The 17,363-nt window shown below is 40.6% G+C and overlaps 1 protein-coding gene across 1 annotated transcript; it reads left to right on the top strand.

The window, feature by feature from the left end:
* Positions 1–9,747: 9,747 nt before the first annotated feature.
* On the top strand, positions 9,748–14,206 carry LOC133980939 (heat shock protein beta-7-like). The gene is made up of 3 exons (XM_062419811.1): positions 9,748–9,991; positions 12,156–12,286; positions 14,015–14,206. Exons 1-3 carry the CDS (start codon positions 9,748–9,750, stop codon positions 14,204–14,206), a joined length of 567 nt encoding a protein of 188 aa, XP_062275795.1.
* Positions 14,207–17,363: the final 3,157 nt, after the last annotated feature.

Raw genomic sequence — 17,363 nt, 5'->3', positions numbered from 1 at the left:
TGCTACAGCAGCCTATGGTTGAAAAAACAAAACAAAACAAAAAAAAGAGTCCAGTGACTTAACCCGTGGGTATGACGCCCGCAGTTTTTTTTTGGCTCTGTCCCTTTTTCTGCGAAGCAACTCCAAAAAAACGGACACCATCATCAATCAGGCAGACGGAGTGACTGAGTCCAACACCTCTGACTTACCTTTGCATGTGTTTTGCAAGTGCTGAATTCAATGGGGCTGACCCGGTCGGTCTTGAGCACGGTTTGTAATCTCAGCTGTTCTGTATAACCCCCCCCCCCCCCTCTGCCCATCTCCCCTGCGTCTCCAATTTTTGGGGGGGCAGGTTGCACTGCATCCTGGGACCTGCCCTCACCATACCTCCCCCCGTCCCTCCTTCCCTTCCCCCATCCTTTGCAAGAGACAAAATAGCATCCTTTTTGGGCATGGCTTGCTGAGTATGCCAAACTATTTAACCCCTGTCACTACCAATTATGAGCAAATGCTGGAATGTCTTCAAAGTGACAGGACATAGTATGTATTTTAAAATAACAAAGTTTAAAAAAAAAAAAAAGAAAAAAGATTTGTCACAGACGATATGACAGAAATGATATGCTTTTATTGTACTAGTTTTCTATCACTCAAACATGTTGTTGTTCACATTATTCCAAACATCATTATGATGGACATCTACCATAATGATCAACTATAGCTACTGGATATTTTTGGGGAGTTCTGTGGATTCCTGAGTGGAAGACATAAGAACTTTGGTTGTCTTAAAATAAAAAATTACACAGCAGCAGCAGCAGCAGCAGCATCAACAACGACAAACACAAACAGAATGTTCCTGAAGTGACCCTTCGGCGGTAGATGTTCGGCAGGAAGTGGCGCGGGGCTGACAGACCGAAAACGTTTTTTTGTCTGTGAAGAGATGAGTTGCATTGGAGATTTTCTATATTTTTGTATGCGTTGTCTTGCTTTGATCTCTTTGCCTATGCGGCGTGCCAGTGTATGTGTTTTTTTGCACGAAGCTAACGTGGGTGTAGATTTCTCCTTTTCTTCGTTATCACTGTGTGATATAGTCTACTGGGAAAAAAAAAACAAAAATTAACGATACAAATGTGAACAAAAAAAAAAAGTTTTTATTTTATTTTTTATTTCAAAAGAGGATACTGTGATACGGTCTGTTATTGCCATTCGTCATGATCCTCACAAAGAGCTGTTGTTGTTTTTTTTTTTTTCTTTTTTTCCCAAAATTGTCAAAATGTTCCTATCCTCTCATACTGACTCCTGAAAAGCTTTGCCTTTTTATTCTGTACTTTCCCCTTCTTTTCTATGATGTTTGCAAAAGGGCGTGTTTATGTGACACATGCAGAAACTCCCATCTCCATGGTGATGTGAGGAACCCTGTTAAGGTTCTCCCAGAGGGACTGTCATTCATACAACTCAGGAAAATCCCATCAGACCAGAACATCAGTGCATCCCGCCAGCACGTATAACCACACTTGTCTCTCATCCCTCATCTCGGTGTGCTTGTGCGTGTGTGCATTTTGGGATTTTGAGTGCGTGTGTACGTGAGAGAGAGGAGAGTGAGACAGAGAGCGAGAGAGAGAGTGAGAGAGTAAGCCTTGTGTGCGTAGTTATTTTCTACAAATAATTAAAGCACAGATTCAGTCCCCACATCTCTTAATTTTTATTTTGTTGTTTAGACTGTTTAGAAAAGCCTCAATGTGTTTGAAAGTGTGATAGTGTGTGTGTGTGTGTGTGTGTGTGTGTGTGGATGTATTGTTAAGATGTCAGCGAGCTCCTCAAGCTTGCACTTGTATATCCATTCCAAAACCCCTCCAATGCCGCGATTCCCTTTAAAACAGTGTCTGGTGTAGCTGAGCTCTCGTTGGAGGTTTAACTTTTAATGGTGCTGGAAATTAAAAAAAGAAAAAAGAAAAAAAAAAAAAAAAGATTTTGGAGCTAAAAAAAAAAAGGATGACATTGCTAAATCGGATGAAAAACAACATGAAAATGAGGAGTGTTAGTCAGGAGAGTTGGAAAAGACAGCGACAACTCAGGGGGAACCATTGAAGCTGTGCCTTTCATTCGTCACCTTTGACCTCCCAAGTTGCACCGTCATCATCGCCACGCCACCACATATCCTCCGTGCTGTCACTCAGGCCGTAAGCTTCACGAATAAGCATTAAACTCTCCCCTTTTTTTTCAAACGTGCAAAGGCAAAAGCGCTACAAATCCCCCCCCCCCCCATCCTGTTGCGTCTCATGTGTGGATTCCGAGGTTACAGCGGCACCGATGTGCGTCATTGTCCTTTTCGGTTGACATTAAAAGCCGGTGCGATGCTGGCCAGGCGACGTTGTGCTTTTGTCCGGACACGGTGACGCGAGCACGCCTTTGTTCATCAACACCCCCCCCCCTCTTCCACCCCTCCACCCTTTCTATTTATCCACACGCTCTGTCCACCGTGCTTTTGCTCGGTCTGTCTCTCTGAGTGTCCCCATCCTCTCCCCGGGCAGTGTATGCGCGCGTGTGTGTGTGTGACAGAGAGAGAAAGACAGAGGACGAGCACCTTGGTGTGATGTGTTTTTCATTCACCCAGCTGTCTGGTTCTTTCTCTCACACACACATTCACATCGGTACACCTCTGAGGACAATTACCACATTTACCCTTAACCCCCATCCAAGACCCTAAAGGACAAATCCTTTTGTAGAAGTGACACTTGGTTGGATTTCCTCATCTGTCCTTGTGAGAACAATTTGTCCTCGTAAGAATAGAGACTGAAGAATTCCAGCTGACACACACACACAGACAGCCTGATGAATGTCCCCTCTCTCCATCCTTCTGTCTCTGTCCTGTCATTTCCTGCCACCTCACCCTCTCCTCTCCTCTCCTCTCTTCCCTCCCTCCCCCTCTTTGTCTCCGTCCTTTCCTCTTTGTCTCCATACCTCTCTCTCTTTCCCTCCTTCCATCTTTCCCCACAGGGGGCTCATTACGTAACTAAGAGGACATCTGAGTGCTACCTTTGCCGACAGGCAATTAGCCTGCGATTATAAAACCGCCTGACGAACAGGAGATGCTTATCTCTCTCCTCTCTTCTCGTCTTTTTTTTTTTTCGTTCACCCTCCTGTCTTTTTCCCCTTCACTCAATCTGCACCCTCCCTTCCCTTTCTCTATATCTCACCCCGTCTAAATGACATCTTTTGAGGTTAGCTTTCCCAGAAAACTCCTAGCGGTTTGTAGAAGTTGATGGCCAATGAAAGAAAGTGCTTCTTGCTCGGCTCTGTTCAGGAGTGATTAATATTTCGTAGCCCAATAACTGAAGAACACACCCTGCTGTCCTTGAGTCAGCCAGATGTCTTTAAAGTGAAACGTTCCCTTATGTGTGTGTTTGTGTGTGTGTATGTGTGAGTACGTGTGTGTGTGTGTCTCTGGGCAGTGTGTTTTAGTTTGTTGCTCCAGGCAAGCACTGACATTGGATAACCTACTTATCAGAGAGAAGTGCTCCGGATTCTCTCTCTCTGTGTGTGTGTGTGTGTGTGTGTGTGTGTGTGTGTGTGTGTGTGTGTGTGTGTGTGTGTGTGTGTGTGTGTGTGTGTGTCTTTGCCAGTGTGTGATAGTGGCGGGAGAACCCAGCGCTATAAAAACACATCAAAACATCTATTGGACAGTGTCAAGGCAGGAGGGCATGGTGGCGGACCTGTCACCCTATACCCTACTTACCATTTTAGAGCAACGCTGAAGGGCCCTGGGAGCCACCCTCACCACACCACCGGGCCCCCAGCGGTGGATACTAGGCCAAAAACCTGTGAACACAACTGAGACTGAGAGTGTGAAAACTGAATAACACAGAGAGAGATGGTTTGTGTTTAACCCACATTAGCCTCCACTGCCGCGGCTGGTCTTAATTAAAACGTCCCACAATCCTCAGTGACACTTGGCACACACACACACACAGGCACACACACACACACACACACACACACACACACACACACACACACACACACACACACACACACACAATGAAAAGAGACTTACAGGTGGTTAGTAGAAAGCAAAGCCATACAACTCACCCAACAGAGACAAAGACACTATGAACAAGGTACAAGGAAAGAGATGACCCAAAATGAATGTACTGTCTCATCCGCATCAGTCCAACACACACTCAACCATCTCCTCCCTCTAAAATCTCAATCCTGTCTTGTTCTTTTACTCCTCTTTTTTTTGTTCCTTTTAAATTCTTCCTCTTTTGGCTGAATGTAATTGTTTGAATATTGCCACCTTGGATTTGAAAAATGGAAATCTTTGTTTGCTGCATCTGATATAATTTCCAATTAATAAAATGTTGTTATTGTTCTTTGCAAAAAACAAAAACAAATCTGGTGTGATTTTTAAAAAAATATGTCATATGTAACATTCCTTAAAGAAAGGGTGGAGTAAGAGATAGGTGGGAGGAGAAGTGCAGAGACCTCCATTAATCTCACTGCTTTCCATGTAGTGTTATGTAGTATTACATTAGCTCACCTCTTCCAACACCATTTACCAGTGGATGTAGTCCTTATAGCCACTGGGGTACATACACCATAAAGTCTGCTGCAATTAGCTCCATGACACGATGACATCATCATTATTAAGTTATTACCGGGGCAAAGGACTGCAATAAGTAAGAAACTGCACCGTTGCAGTGGTCTTAGTGATCCTAAAGCTGTAAGTATTTCACTTTTCCATGACATCATAGGCCCACGGGGAGCTCGATAATCCATTTGGCTAGTTGGCAGAGCGAGAGGAGGGAAATATCAGAGCAGAGCACGATGGATTTCAGAACCAAGGCTGGTGTGTGTCCGTCAGGGTTTTACATGCTTGGACAGCACACACAGACTTTGTTTGGTGGAGTGTAAAAATATGAAAAAGGGAAGGACAGAAGGTCTACACGTATATTAGAAACTCAACAGAATGAATAGCCCAAGAATGAGGAGTATTAGAAAACGAAACTAAGCTGCCACTAAACTAAACTACTTCCTTATGTCAAAGTGGAGATGAATGCTGCAGGTGTTATTTAAAATAAAGTGACTATACCTGATATTTGCTCCTATGCTTGAGCACTTTTTACAACTCAAGATGCAGTATGTTGGGTTTCAGTCTTTTACCTTGCGAGGCAGCTGGATTCTTAGATCATGAAATCATAAGATCACACAAGGATCCATCTTATCAGGCTTTAAAGTAACCGCCAGTGGTTTGGACCAATCAGTGTCACAAATCCAGCTGCTTCACAAGATCAAATGGTGATAGACAGATGGTTCATCCAATCACCTGCTATATATTTGCCTGCCCTTTTCCAAATAATTTACAAGGACTACTTCTCAGATGGTTCTTGTATAACGGATAAAGTCTAATTTAATTTAGGCAACTTTGCGAATATTTGCTTTCTAGCCAAGAGTTAGATAAAAAGATCAATACCTAAGAAGATGCACCAATGTGGTTGTAGTTTTGAACTTCGGGCAGAGCCCCTATATGCTTCCAGTGTTTATGCTAAGCTAAGTGCATCTTCTTGACTCCATGCACAGATTTGAGTGTGGCCCATATCCCAAAACATTGTGCTGTTCCTATAAGGCTAGAAAAAGATCATAGTCATGGTTGAAAGAGACCGACGTTGATTGTAGTAGACAGGCTGCAAATTGTGATTTCCAGTGAGGAACTCACATGCTCCTATCACTTGTCAGAAAAATGTAGGTCATTAAAGGTTTGATCACACAATCATTTTTCCGATGAGGACAGTTCCTATGAAACAGAATATTTTGGATCATGCACGTGTAAGTAACTGGACTGTTTTAGCCTAAAGTAGATGTTCATCAAAGGTAAACACCAACAGTATTCTAAAAACAACACAGTGAGAAGCACGAGAGGACCATCAGACCTTTAGTTGAAGAAAGGCCTCAATCAGACTAATGCACCTGCAACGTGATCCTGGTGTCAGGGGTTACCAGGATGTGGAATACCGTCGTTCTCCACAGTACTTCCTTGCTAGTTTAGTGAAACTGTCATGACCTGCACTGTGACTTGCAGGCTATATGAAAAGGTGAGGCAGGTCTATGTAAGCAAGTAGTCTAGGTTGCCTATTCCTTTGCAAACCAGCAATCATCAGAAGATTAAAGTCTTCTAAAAGGTCTTCTCTCCAGATCTCATGTTGTCATTCTGACCTATGAATTACACCTTATTTCCAGGAAGAGGGATCTCATTTACCTTCTCACTCTCACTCAGTCTCTCCTGTGTTTATTTTCTCTCAAACTCGCAAGTTTTCTTTTGATCATCTCTTGTCACCTGAGTTACCTGGCAGACAGAGATCCAGGCTCCGTCTGAGATGAAAGAGAAACAGAGACTGAGTCAGAGACAGCATTTATCATAGTAAGATGTATCAATGTATACATTAAACTGGTAAACAGACAGAAGGCTTGATTCTTACTTCAAACTAACAAATATGAGTTATCTGTTTATGTTGCATTATGTCACCATAAAAAGTTGGACAAAGTCAGTTCAGACATACTATAAATACAACATACAGTTTATACATCTGTTCTTTTTTGGACAGAAATAGTGTTGGCAGCAGGACTGAATTGAAAAAAAGAACACATAAAAAAGATTAACCTTTTCTTTGTGTGACAAATCTCATCTTGTCATGGCTGTGGAAACAAGGTGCTGGAACCTCGTGTGATCTTCCCAGCTCAGACACCCATGAAAAGATCACATCTTTGTTAGAGTGAAAATCAGATTTTGTGGCCAGGCCTGAGTGGCTGCCGCACAGGCTGTGAATGGACAACCCAGTCTCACATCAAAACGTATCACAGCTACGTTGGTCCACAGTGCAAAACGTAGCCATCTCATAGTTGAGGTTCAAAAATTGTGAGATGGCTACGTTTTTTCTGTCCTATTCTTTTCTATAGGACTGTGTTTTTGTCTGCGAAAACAAATAAAATGGCTGCCATTACTTTAATTCTCAGTGTAAAATGTAATATTTGAGATAGTTTCGGCATTAAAATGCGTTTGACTGAATGCACAACATCAATACAGGACATTTGAGCTATATTCTTTACAGGGTGTGTATGTTGCAGTTTTATATAAATAAATCATTCCTGCATTACTTTTGAGACATGACTTTAAATGATAACATTGGTAAAGCAAGTTGAAAGCCAGGTTAGCATTTTTATGAAGCAGAATTTAGACACAGTGGTGCTTTAAACTCGGTGCTAACATCAGCATGCTAACATGCTCAAGATTACGAGCAACTGAGTTGGACCAAACTTTCATGTCAGTTGAAAGAATTTCTGACAGCAATGATCTCCCACTTGGTAAAAAGAACTATAGAGGTAAATAGAGCTGTTGGAAAATGTTCATAAAACTTAACTAAAAGGAGCTATACAGTTTTTTACTGTTATCTGGATTAAATTGTGACGAACCGCCTAAAATACGTAACATAGCAAATGTAGCTAATTTAAGGCTATATGAATGATGTTGCTACAATGCTAACCATATGTGACACAGAGTCACGTCAGTAAGTTTCCCATGTTCAGCATTAGTTGAACAACACATGCACTAATTAGCAGAAAACACAAAGTGCAGCTGAAGCTGATGGGAATGTCAGTATTTGTGCAGGAATTTAGTCATAAACGAAAATATCTATCAGAATCTAAGGCCAGTGGACTCAAATTCATAACTCAGTGACATAAGGAGAGATTTGAAAATGCTTTGATATAGCAATGATAAAAAACACAGGAAGCAAAGGTATCACAGGGAGTAGGCAGAGGCAAAAAATCCAAAAACATTAGGAAAGGTTAAAACAATAGAAGAACAAAAATGCTGGAGCACTCACTACAAATAGACAAGATGATTTGGCAAAGGAGAATGGGAAGACACAGGGTTTTATACAAAGAGACAGGAGACAATGAGACACAGGTGCAACACATTAGGGCGTGAAGTGACCTGAAACAAGACAAAAAGGTGAAAATCACAAAATAAATCAGAAAATAACGTAAACTGAAAAGGAAAGACGAGACATGACCATGAATGAATGTACAGAATTTCATTGCAATCCATCCAAAAGTAGTTGAGATATTTTAATCTGAAGTAAGTGCCACACGGCTAGTATTATGATTGACAGCTTAAACTGCACTTTCCATTGTGTCAGGGGTGACATTTGAAAGATTTATGCATAAATCAAGAAAAGTTCCTGTGATCTCTGCCAATTGCAACACCCTGACACAGCATAAAACAAAACATTAGCATAAGACTAAGGATTGCTTGTCTTGACAGTGATGTTCACACATTATTTTGGAGGATCATGGTTCATTTGACAATAATAATTGGGACTCAGAAATGCTTAATGGTGTTCTTTTACTTTGCTAAGTGTCTCTTTGGCTCATCTGCTCTTGCCTTGTACCCTCTTTTCTGAATTCCGCCTCGATGCGCCTACTGAAGATGCATCATCTGTCAAAGGTCAGGAGGGGTTGTTATGTTTGGATCTTTATAGACCACGATGTGTTGCCCCCGAGATTTAATCTATTCCCAAAAGAGACACTGGACCTCAGGCAGGAGAGCTGAATAGATGAACGTCTCTACTGCTGACTGCGAGAGGCTGAAGGAGACAGCTGGATCTGTACATTTGAACTTTTTGTCTATTCTCTATTATCCTGCACTTTTTTCAGGTCATACGGTTAAATTTTTCCCCCACGATGTTTTGGAAAGCCCTTTTAAAATATGATGTAGAAGATTTATTAATGCATAATATTTTACACAAGGACAGATATAAGTGTTTCATCTAAGAGCACAAATTGGGACTGTCATGTTGATGTATGCTGCCTGTATTAACTGGATTGTTTCAGCTTTATAGCTCACACATGAATATGACTGTGGCTACATTACCTTGAAGGGCAAAATGACACCCTGCTGAATGTCATTTTTCATATCCCTGGAAATAAACACGCTCGCACACGCACATACACACACATAAAAGTATTTATTTGACAGTCTTGAATGTCATCGTTGATACACGGCAGTGCTTGGAAGACAACTGTGTTGTCAATAGGCAAATGTCACTACAATTAAAGCTTTTAAAGAGGGATTGTAAAGGTCGACCGGGGCCTGCATTTTCTTTGGCGTTTGTCAAACTGAAAACCATTTTGCACATCTTGTGATTTTGGCCTTGAATCTGTTCTCTCAGGAAGCACTCTCTATGTCAGATGCAAAACTTTAAAGTGTATCCGTTATTCCATTAGCAGGTAAGCAGAATTAAAATGGCCAGTTTTCTCTTGCATTATTGATAAAGAGCTCACATAGTTTGCAGGGTCAGTCTAACGGACGACCTGACCACTACAGCACTTTGCTATTTCTGACCACATGCCAGAAGCTTCTCTTAGAGGCCTCCTTCAACCTTATCTCTGCCGTGTAAGTGTCTGTGTATGGGTTGAATACAAGGGGGTCTTCAATCCTTATCAGTTTGTCCGTTACATTCTTGGCCCAAGTGGTCAGACAAACTGCCATTTATGGATAAAGGAAGAACATTATAGAGCCCACTATGCTCCACTGACCCACAATGCACCAGGGCTTTATAAAAACCCTCAACAAAGACTCCTGGACAGTGAGTGAAGGGGTAATAGCTGTGGGTAACCTACTTTTCTGCCTGTATTTTTAGCATTCTTACTGAGGAGGCTCAGCAGAAAACCATATTTGAGAAGTGTATGAAGTACAGCTGTATGTCCTCCGCTATGGCATCACTGACATCCAGCCGCAGATCCTCCTCATCTTACCGTTCGTCGTCCCGTTACAGCACCTCCAGCTCCTATCGGTCTGAGGGATCACTGGGTGGGTCGTCGGATTCTTTGGACCCACTTTTTGAGCCCTTTCTTGAATCGACAGGTAATTCCAGTCTGTTCGGAGAAGAGGGCCCCGGGGGGCCCAACTGTCTGGCTCCCTTCAGCAGGCACAGCATATCCTCCTATGGACACACTGGTAAGAAAACGAACCATTCACTAAGCCTCATCCACATTACTTTCTGCTTCGGTTGTTGCATGGTACATGTGCAGTTTACAATGATAAAGATGGCAGCTTTTCCTCTCACAGTCCTTGGACATATTTGGACCAGACAGATGTAGACTAAAGCAGTGTCTTATCTTTTGCTGCCTATGCATATTTTATCAGCTACCTAGCTAATTACATTATTTGCAGCTCCATGATTGGCTGGAATGAGAATTATTGTTTCCAACTGACTTGTTTTAAAACACAAACCATGTACCAGGGCTGTCACATGATGGCTACATGACTTTTTGCTAAAAGATTCGGAGGTTTGCAGAATGCTTACCAGCTGATGAAGGTGCAGAAAAAGAAAGAACAGCATTGTCCTTGTATTTCAGAATAAAAGTCATCCTCCTACTATAAGGAAACCTGCTTAACATACTTGTTTGCATTTTCAAACACTATGTTTCCACTTTAAACATTAGAAGAGGAAAGGCTTTTAGGATGAAGATGTGTTTGACAAATGTAATGCTATCTTGAGTTATGTTGGCTCGGGTCACTGGAGTGTAAACCTCCCCAAATCCAATGCAGACTGATAAAAAATATGATTTATTATTTATGTTATCAGAATGTGAAAATATTGCATAAGAAAATTCATCTTAGCCTCAGCATGCTTCACATGAGCAGCTTTCCTTGAGCAGTTGAGGCTTCAGTGCTTTGCTCATGGACATTTTAGCACAGTTTTTTTGTCCCCGTGTTGAAATTCCTTCATTCATTTCCTCCACCAGCTCGAACAATGAGTTAATATTTGACATTACATTGGTGGGTTGATTAAAAGAATAACTCCACAGAGAAGAAAAAGACCTGCTTCAGTAGGATTCAGTAGGAGTAATGAGCCAGAGCCATAAAAACGTATATGCTTTGGCCCTGGACTTTGTCTACTGGGCCACATAAAGAGCTAATAGCAAGGTTTTAAAAAAAGTGCAAATATAAAAGATACCAGCTTCTGAGAATGTAATATGAAGTACTGAAATGCTGCTGCTGCTCTAACCATTACATTTACAGTGTTTATTACCTGATGATACTAGCAGATTGAAGTAACTACAACCAATAAAACACAAATTCTTACTTGACCCACTTGGAAAAAGTCAGTATTCCTGCACTTATACTGAGGACTCATGATAACTCATACATAACGAGGCAGTATTTGAAACAAATGTGAAAACAGTAGATCCAATCTGTCATTGCCGCTGTGTTCAAACAGCTGAGAAATAATATTTGGAGCTCCAGTGTCTTTAATATTAAATGGATAATCAAGACGTTAAGAACCTATAATATGTGAAATACTTTATTAAAAGTCAGTATTAAATGTTATTTCAGCATCCTCAAAATGAAGAGCTGGTGTTAATGTCAGCAGCTGGCTGGTTAGCTCGGCAGTGTTTTGATTGTAACTGTGTGGACAGAAAAAAGACAGACAGTGTCTCTGTGGTGGCTCCAGCTAGCAGCAGTTAGTGAGGAGCTCAGGGAGGATGAAAATGACTGATAATAAGTTCAAGTTATATATATAATGTATTCACATGCAGGTATGCTATAATTCAAATGTCTCGTAGTCTTCATTCATACATTTCTATGTAAAAGTCTTCTCTAGATTATTATTAAAGGACAGATTCATAATGTTCAAGTCTGTCTTTAAAAAAAAAAGGTGCTCATATGAATGTTGAGACAGGTTCTGCTCACTGTAATCATTCCTCCTGTTCATACTGACCATTAGAATACTCTCTCCAAATGTGCTCACAGTGTAAGTGATGAAAGCCAAAATCCACTGTTCTCGTTTTGTGTAAAAATGTGTTAAAAAAATCTTCTGAGAATATTATGAGGCTTCCACTTTTTAGTCTTTTTAGTAAAAGATTCCATCTTTGTGTCTCGACAGTGTTTTCCTGTTTAGCTACAATGGCAGGATCATCACGAAAATAGAGAATGAGGCAATAGAAAGAGTAACTGATTTGACTAATTTGGCTGGCTGTAGTCAGTATGTCAGTATGAACAAGAGGAATGATCACAGTATTCTTTTGCTGCTTTACATGTTCTTACAAACCTCCAGGTGTTCTCCCAGCAGACCTCCTGCTTCCTGTAATGTGTAGTTCTCCTGCAGCTCCAGTAGGTGGCGTGGTTACAGGCGGGGTGCAATGTCTGGAAGACAGCTACTACATGTCAGCTGACGTCAGCCACTTTGAACCGCATGACGTCGTGGTGATGGCTTACAACCACCATGTTGTTATTCATGCTGAGAAGGTGTGTGTATGTGTGTGTATGCATATGTGTGAGTATAAATTAACCAATGTGTGTTTCTATACTTAGAAAGATGCATATGTGCATATCTTAACATGCTTCAAGTGTTTTTTCACTCACACACACACACACACACACACACACACACACACACACACACACACACACACACACACACACACACACACACACACACACACACACACACACGTTTGGAAATGAATCAGAGGTGAGAGTGAACTTGCACATGTCTGGTATTGGTACTTTAAGCCATTAATACTATTACTGCACTTAATACTGATAACACTAGTACTAGTGCTAAAATAATGTGTAGATGAATCATGAAGTAGATTCACAGAAAATAACTGACAACAATTCTGAAAATGTGTCAGACACTGTCTGGTTCCAGCCTCCCAAATGTGATTTGCAGCTTTTTCTCTGTTAGTTGTAAAAACAAGTGATTCATATTCGGCTCTAGGAACTCGTGATGGAACATTTTCACTATGTTCAAACAGGAATACTTGATATATTTCAACCATGTGTACAAAAGATTACATTCATATACAGCTAAATTGCATTCCCAACTATGCTGCTTTAGTGAGATGCAGGACATTTTGGTTAAGGTTAGTGAAAGATTGTGATTTCACTTAAATGTTTTTAAACATTTTATACTTAAAGTCTGTGTAAAGTTATAATAAATATGTGTTCTGAGTTTGACATACCACAGAAAAGTGTGTTGTTAACCACCCTGCCAAATTTGAATGATTAAAAAAATCGCCAAATATATGAAATTAGGCTTCAAAGTTGTGTAAAAGTCAGTCTATTTCTCTTCTCCCAAACACTGTGGGAGTGGCCACCGAGTTTGCTGAAACCCCGCCCCCTACCAAGTGTCACCTGTCAATCAAAGTCACCAACAGTAGGTCTGAGAGCCTTCTGCTGCTAACTCGGCGTCTAGCTCGGCAGCTAACTCGGCGGCTAGCTCGGCGGCTAACTCAGCTAACTGGCTAACTGTAGACTGTAGAAGTAGTAGTAGTGTGCGCTGAATTAGAGGTAAAGGTAAAGGTAAAGGTAATTTATTTGTCATACATTAACCCTGCATCTCTGCATTAACCCATCCTAAGGAATAGGAGAAGTGGGCAGCCAAGGATGCAGGTCAAGTGAACTGACAGTCATATATTTATATATATAGTTATAGATGAATGTCATTTCTAGGAGACAGGGCTGATATTCTTATCTCTTCTGGCCTCAAAAAATCATTCAAATTAAACAATCTGAGAACATCCAATGATTCGATTCCAATCACTGGTTGAATTCGTCATGTCGACATTAATGTCACATGGTGGAAAAAGTATTCACTTATGTAAAAGCAGTAATACCACAATATCAATACTATGTTACAAGTAAAAGTCTTAAAGGCCTGTAACAGTAAAAGGAACATCTTCAGAGAGAACCAGTCAGTGTTCATTTCCTTCTCCCTCTCCTCCCTTTCCCTGTTTTTTTCTCTCTCCACCAGCTGAGCAGTGTTGACCCCCTCTGCCTCTCCTTATCACTGGTTCTCATCCTCTTTTCTCGCCCTCAGACCCTGTTGCTCTTCTCACTTTCTCCCCCTGACCCCTAATGCTCAATGACATTATTTTTCATCATCTTTTCTTCCGTCAGTTTACTCTTCCTACCACAGATCTATCCATCCTTCTGCAGCTCCATCTTTAACTCTCTATCTCTGTCCTCCAGGTTATGGATGATGGAAGCATTAGTGCCACATTCACCCATAAGTCCCTGTTTCCGGAGGATATGGACCCCCTTTCAGTGTGTGGGACCCTAAACCCTGATGGCATCCTGGTTGTGAGCGTCCGCCGGATCTCCACGTCGGGTGGGCTGGAGCCCTTGGGTGTCCCCACCTATCGCAGTGAAGCTCACCTTTGACCTCTGGCCTCAGATCACCTCTCACTGTATTTATGCTTCTGTTATTTAGGATGTTTATTATATTAAGTCTTGCATTTAGTCTCCAAAGAAGAAATATCCAAATCTAACAGGCAGATTGTTAAAGGACAAGTTCACAATTTTTCAAGTCTGTCTTAAAACAATAGTCATTAGAGCAACCACGTCTGTTTCAGTGTTCATATGGACACCAGACTATTGTTTCAAGACAGATGTGAAAAATGTGAACACGTCCTTTAAGTTTAATAAGTGATGGTATGATGGTAGGTAGAAGAGGAAACAGAATCAGCCACTTTTTGTAAGTCGATCAGTGACATTAGGTTTTTGTTATAAGATTATGCATGTTAAATTATTATTAATATTTGATACTATATGAAGTTTTTTTTTATTCTCATAGTACAGTTTATCTAGACTGATTTTTTAGACTCATATTATGTTGTAAATGTGATTGTTTCATAGAAATAGACACTTCTTTTTGATAAAATTTAAAATAAAATTGAATTACATTTACATTTGATGTGCATTGTTTTCTTTCCATCATTGATCAGATGGCTTATGGATCCTCAAACCTTTTTAAAACACACACAACACTTGTACACACAGTCTTCTGTCACTTTTTGGGTATTTACATAGACTTTTAGATTCTTTTCCTGGAGACGTTAGGGTTAGGGTTATGGTTATGGTTAGGGTTAACTCTAACCCTAACTCTAACCATAACCACTACTTGCCTAACCCTTACCCTAACCTTAACCACTGACACAAAAATTTACATTTTGCTGAGACATATCAACTCATGCTCATTTTTATAGTGATAATTCCCTGCATCACTGCTCAGACAGTAGTTATTTCTGACTGCTGTTACAGATTTGAGCTCACAGTGTGTTTCTCTTCATGAAGCTTGATATTAGCAGCATCACTCATGACAACAACCAAGCACTTGTCTCCAGCCATTGATAATAATTAAGAAAATTGGACTGACGCAGAGCTTTAAACAGAGACTAAATGAAATCTCATGCCTGTCACCACTCATCTCCTCTACCTACGTCTGCACACAAACACACACCTTTGAATTTCTAAACCTGCGGGGGCCTGTTGTTTGCTAAGCCAAAGGTTCAGATTTATTACTGTTAGACCATATTAACATGGTACAACTGGAGAACACACATATACACTGCCATGAAAACAAGACAATGGTCTGAATGAAGTCCAACATTATTGAACAAAGGCTGTTTGAGAAGGCCCATAAATGAGCTCTTATGAATTGATTTTTTGGCCTCTTAGGGGAGAAGAACAAGGTGGAAACACAGAGTTGACACATTACCACCTATTATCACATGTTGGCAAATGTGTAATCAAACTGTGTATGTTAACGTTGCATTGCATTAGATAACATCTAATGCAGACTCCTTGCCAAGTTTTCCTCTTTAATTTAAAAATAATTAACCAAAATGAGACCCAGGTTGTAAAAAAAAAAAAAAAAAAAGTTGTAATTAACCGAAATGAGACCCAGGTTGTAAAAAAAAAAAAAACAGTTGTAATTAACCGAAATGAGACCCAGTTTGTAAAAAAAAAAGTTATTTTATTTTTATGCTAAACTAACTTTGCTTTGTTAGCACTAATGCCAATTCAGTCTTAACCCTGAAACCATTTGCCCAAACACATAACTCCCCTAATTTATCCTGAATGTGTAACATAAACCTTGTCCTACTGTATTCGTAGCTTCATAGTTAACCTATAGGTTTAACCCATTATACGCCCCTGTAAGACCGCAGACTGAATGTACATAGGCTGCTGTACTTTGGAGCACTTTTGACATTTTTTCTCTTCTTGTTAAGAGATATGGCACTGATGAAGACAGACACACAGAACAGAGTGCAGTTGTCTCCAGAGGCCTGCCTGCAATTCTTACCAGCGATTACATCAATCAGTCTCAAAGTGCGACAGGCACTTCCTACACTGTAGCAGTTACTGGGAGGCTGGGAGACTTTTCGAGTGACACTTTTATTTAATATTCATCAGAAGAAAGGCTGCGTCAGCACAGACAGATGGCGCTCTGCTCAACAGGGCTCAATGCTGCTCAAGTGCCTGTAACCCTCATTCATCCCAATAAAGATGAGTTTAATAAGAAGAGGTACTACTTTTTTTTTTCTCAGTCTTGTTACAAACTGGAACACACTCACAAAGGCACCGTGTCATTAACCTTTCAATAACCCAGTTGTATAACAGGATATCAAGGTGGTGGCGTCACATGTTTACTGATATAAACTAGTAGTCAGATTAGAGTGGATTACAGATTATGGAGGTATGAAAAGAAGCTTAAAAAATGTTAAATTATATCTGCTACATGCACACTCTCTCACACACACACACACACACACACACACAAAGGCAACTTTCTCTGTCTCCCAAGAGAATGTCTCCCGCTCCAACCTGGAACTCACCTAGGGACCGAGCTGCAGCCTACTTAACGAATGAACTCGTTTAGCTAATTAAGCTTTTACCATTGCACTATCCAGCCATTACAGTCCAGATGCTCTCCTCTCATTCACAGACAGCAAAACAACAGAATGAGGGTGTGTGTGTGCGCGCGTGCATACTGTGATTGAGGAAGCACCAGGTGGGGACAGTCACGCACAGAGTCACAAAATTGAAACTGGTGTAAAAAAAAAAGGTGTATGGTTGCAATAAACACTCCCAATGAGAAAGCACAACTACAGAAAACCCATTTTAGGTCACTTAGGCGCTGTTGTGGCGCAGGATAGCAGTTATAACGAACATTAAGGATCCACATGGAAGCCTCAAACTGACCTGCTTAACTTAGGCCCTGAACAGACTGTCCAATAATAGCTGAGCAAATGTAACTAAGCAAAGCAGTCATGTCAAGCTTTAGACATCTTGTTATCTCAGCAACTCCTTGGTTACTTCTCATTATATCATTATTTTTTCTTGTAAAGTATAGCAAACTGTTTGAAACAAGCATGAATCTATTCTCTGTGCTGCTTGTTCAAGTATGTTTAAGTATGTTAAAATGAATATAATATATATATTTGACTACATTTGTATTTTTAATGATGTAACTACTGGGCTAACTACCCCGACCCCATAATACATGGGCAATGCTGCTCATGTGGAGGTTTCCATA

This window comes from Scomber scombrus, chromosome 5, assembly GCF_963691925.1.
Source record: "Scomber scombrus chromosome 5, fScoSco1.1, whole genome shotgun sequence".
NCBI classification, from domain to species: domain Eukaryota; kingdom Metazoa; phylum Chordata; class Actinopteri; order Scombriformes; family Scombridae; genus Scomber; species Scomber scombrus.
This window is presented reverse-complemented; position numbering and strand designations above follow the sequence as displayed.

Excerpts from the sequence above, each read along its gene's own strand:
- LOC133980939 (XM_062419811.1), top strand. The coding sequence starts at position 9,748 with ATGGCATCACTGACATCCAGCCGCAGATCCTCCTCATCTTACCGTTCG. Across the intron at positions 9,992-12,155 it reads ATCCTCCTATGGACACACTG|GTGGCGTGGTTACAGGCGGG; the intron begins GTAAGAAAACGA and ends CAGCTCCAGTAG. Across the intron at positions 12,287-14,014 it reads TTGTTATTCATGCTGAGAAG|GTTATGGATGATGGAAGCAT; the intron begins GTGTGTGTATGT and ends TCTGTCCTCCAG.